The following is a 3,587-nucleotide window of genomic DNA, read 5'->3' on the forward strand; positions in this document are numbered from 1 at the left end:
GTGTGTGTAACCACCACTTAACAACTAGTGCCAGTGTATTTACGTACCCATAAATTAACAGCTTCGTAAAAACAGACCAACAGAACAAGTGTCAGAAATGGAAAGAGAAATAAGTCCTGGGTTGGAGTCATTCGACAAAAAATTCTTCAAAGCAGTAATCCAGCACGGCCGCAGTCCAGTGACTGAAGCAAGCAAAGGATAAAATATCAATCTGGATCTCTCTCTCGCTCTCACACATGATGCATATGGCTGTTGTGATTGAGCAAATAGAAAGAAAGAGGTGAAAGCAGTTAAGAAATATAAAAATGGGTCAGTTGTTTTGTGTGACAGAGGATATACTTGCATAAAAAAAACATGAAGACACTCTTGCTCAGGAGAGGCTGTCTGTAGCAACAGTGTAACTTGTTTTTTTTATATATTTGTTAATAATCTTAACTAAAAAAAAAATGTAACAATAAAAAAAAGCAGCACAGACAGACATAAATGATTTGTAGGGAGAACTACATAAAAATAGTTTGGTGCCTTACAATTCTGAAATTAACTTTTGATGAAATGTGAAACAATAGGTAATGTGAAAAAAAAAAATTCAAACTTCTCTCCACATAAAAGCAAAACAACATTGATAAAGTTAGAAACAGCCAGGGTTGCAGAATAAAAAATTTGCAGTCAGAAAAGCAAAATGTTAAGCTTAACAGTTTCATGCAATGCAAGTTATAGTAATGGGAGGGGAAAAAAAGGACTCAAAAAGTTTAAAATCCAACATTTGATTGATCAGTTAATCCTTTTTCCTTAAACTATACAGTATCTGCCTAAAATAATTTCCTTTACAAAAAGACTGGATTATTGAGAATGTTCAAGTGTCTTGAATGAAGAAATTAATGTGGTTTAATTTTCAGCTTACCTAAAAACTCATTTTTTTAACATTCTTTTTATTATCATAGCTGTTGCTTAAAAGAAACAAATTTATTATTGTTGTTGTAGTTCCAAATACTATAAATTTTGAGGTAGAGATCCTGGTATGGAAAATAAAAAATCCTGTTAAAAAATTGTTTCTCTAAACAAAGTATATTTCGAATACAGAGTAGGCAGTTATCTCCCCTACACTTTAAGGCTGTAAAAATGAAACTCTTACAGGAAAGCCACCTTCAAACAAAGGAAAATGTTAAGATTTTATAGTTTTATTTAGAAAGAAAAGAAAACCCACAAAGTGTTTCTATGCTCCTAAATATAAATAAAGAATGAAGTTATTAGTTATAAGATCCTCGGTGAAATTTTAAATAGAAACTAATTTCAAATAAATTTTTAGATGTAATACAATATTTATTTTTACAAACGAAAATACATTTCAAAATCTTTTGTTGTTTCTAGAATTTTTTGTCATTTTTGGAAAGATTAATATCTGCAAATATTTGAAATAACAATGCATTAACTCATAATCAAATCAGGAAAACAAACAACAAAATATGGAGAAGACTATATAATAATAATAATAAATCTAAATAAAATGCAGTTTTAATATATTAATTACAAACATGCAAGTATCAGCTGAAAATAAACAATGTTAATTAAATATTTTAATGAGACACATTATAAATAGCCAGATGAAAGAAAGAAAAAAGCAACAGGCCTTTCAGTGGCCCTGTTGTGTCTTTCCAGTTTAAAATGTTTCCTATTCATTGTTTTCTACAACTTTAGATGGAATGGTTCATCACAAATTGTAGAGTATTTGATGTAATATGAAACATTTCTTGTATTAGGACAGGTGCTAAGACCAAAATTGTGTCAAACAGGTCAGCTTAAGCTCCTTCACAAACAGGAATTCCAAAAATCCTCCACCCAACCTGCTAATTTTTTTTTTAATATATATATATATATATATATATATGTAATTCTATAACAACGCGTTTATGTAAGCAACACCAAGATGAGCAAAACTTAGTTTTAGAATTAAGCAATAGATTATGAAAGACAACACCACAACAAACATTTTAGTCAATTCAACAAAAATATCAACACTTGGAAAACAAAAGGCATACCAAAACAAGAACCTGATTTTAAAATAACGATCAACAGAAATATCACACAAAAAAAAAAAAAATTAACCAGAGCTATTGAATGTCACATGCTACTTTTTAATTTTTACCCTAAATTGTTATTTCAATGACACAAAGGAAACACAATTCAACCAAATAAATTTGGTTATACAAAAAAGATATTAAACACAAACAACATCAAAAACGATAAAAAGGAACTAGAAAACAAGATCCGATCAGAGGAGCAAACAATTAGCATTTGACCTTAGATTGTCGACTAATGACAACATTGGTGATTATTACAAATATTCTTTTAGATGTAGCTTGATTCTGATGAACTAAATCTAAATTTTCGTGAAGAATTGTATGGCTGTAGATGGGAAATTAGATCAACTGACCTGGTTCTGAGATGTAGACGATGTTGAAAAGCTTAAACAAAGCTACTTGGGCAGCTGCTGCCTTGGCAAGTTTCTTGCTGCGACCAGCCCCCTGCACCGTTTGGTCATTAGCCTTTACCGACATGACAAAATTCCTATCATGAGGAGGACCAGATTCTGACATCAGTTCATAAACCAAAGGTTCGGGCAACAATTCATTTAGATACATAACCGGGTTTTTGGTTGTAAGAGTTGGTTTAAGAGACTGCGTTCCTTTGTTCTCATTGTCAGCATTGTCTTCAACAGTTTCAATTATAACATTAGGATCTTCAGTGGAGTTTCCTAAATAAAAACAGTTGAAAACAAAGTAATTAGAGAATAGGACACGAAACATTTCCTACCTCTACATAACTGATTACGACAACTACTTATCGCAAGCAACTAACAAATTAAGCAGAACCATTCCAAAAGAACTCTATACCATTTAAACAAATCCTGCTAAATCTACTCAACAGATGATCAAAATCTAAGAATCTACTGCAATGTGACAGCAAACATTCACTGAATCAAACTCAGGTGTCCAGTTACTACTATGTAGGTAGCAGTAAATGAAATATATACCATAAGGAACAATGTGATATCAACTAATTTTACTACAAAAACTGAATTCAAACAAAAGCAGATATGAAGCACAAATACGAAACAAACAGAAAAGAAAACTGAGACAAGCATTTCTAATAAAAGAAACAAAATTTCATACTAAAAATATCTGAAAAAGCTCTCAAAACTGGAAAAACATTGTTGCATGATTACTGAAAATGCCATTTATAACTTGATTGTGGAATTGAGATGTTAATACAGCAACAGTTGATGTGTTCTTAGAAGATCCAAGTTCAATCTAAATATATAACATGGAAATTATTAACCCTAATACTTACAGAAAAACAATAACATTGTTTTCATGTTCATTATAAAACTAAGAACCTTATTCGACCAAAAAAAAAAAAAAAAAATTAATAATAATTATCATAAATATAAAAGAGAACAAATGAAAAACTGAATCCGTTGATGGAATTGGAATATCACATCAAATCATTCTCAGCAGATAATTTAGTTGTTTTGGATTTTAGTTTAAGCTCCAAATGTTGAAAAAATAAGTTTCGTTTTGAACAGATTT

At 30.4% G+C, this 3,587-nt stretch overlaps 1 protein-coding gene across 2 annotated transcripts in view; it reads right to left on the reverse strand.

Annotated features, from left to right (window-relative positions):
- Nucleotides 1-1,894: 1,894 nt before the first annotated feature.
- The window catches only part of LOC106873540 (spermatid perinuclear RNA-binding protein), a 39,703-nt gene continuing 38,010 nt past the window's right edge, over nt 1,895-3,587 (reverse strand). Inside the window, exon 2 of one of the 2 annotated variants that reach the window (XM_052968600.1) lies at nt 1,895-2,752. In XM_052968600.1, coding sequence (XP_052824560.1) covers nt 2,418-2,752 — 335 coding nt within the window. In that variant the 3' untranslated portion in view covers nt 1,895-2,417. The remainder of the gene's footprint in view (nt 2,753-3,587) is intronic. The other variant, XM_014920938.2, reaches the window with a different exon arrangement.

The sequence above is a fragment of the Octopus bimaculoides genome, chromosome 6 (genome assembly GCF_001194135.2).
Source record: "Octopus bimaculoides isolate UCB-OBI-ISO-001 chromosome 6, ASM119413v2, whole genome shotgun sequence".
NCBI classification, from domain to species: Eukaryota; Metazoa; Mollusca; class Cephalopoda; order Octopoda; family Octopodidae; genus Octopus; species Octopus bimaculoides.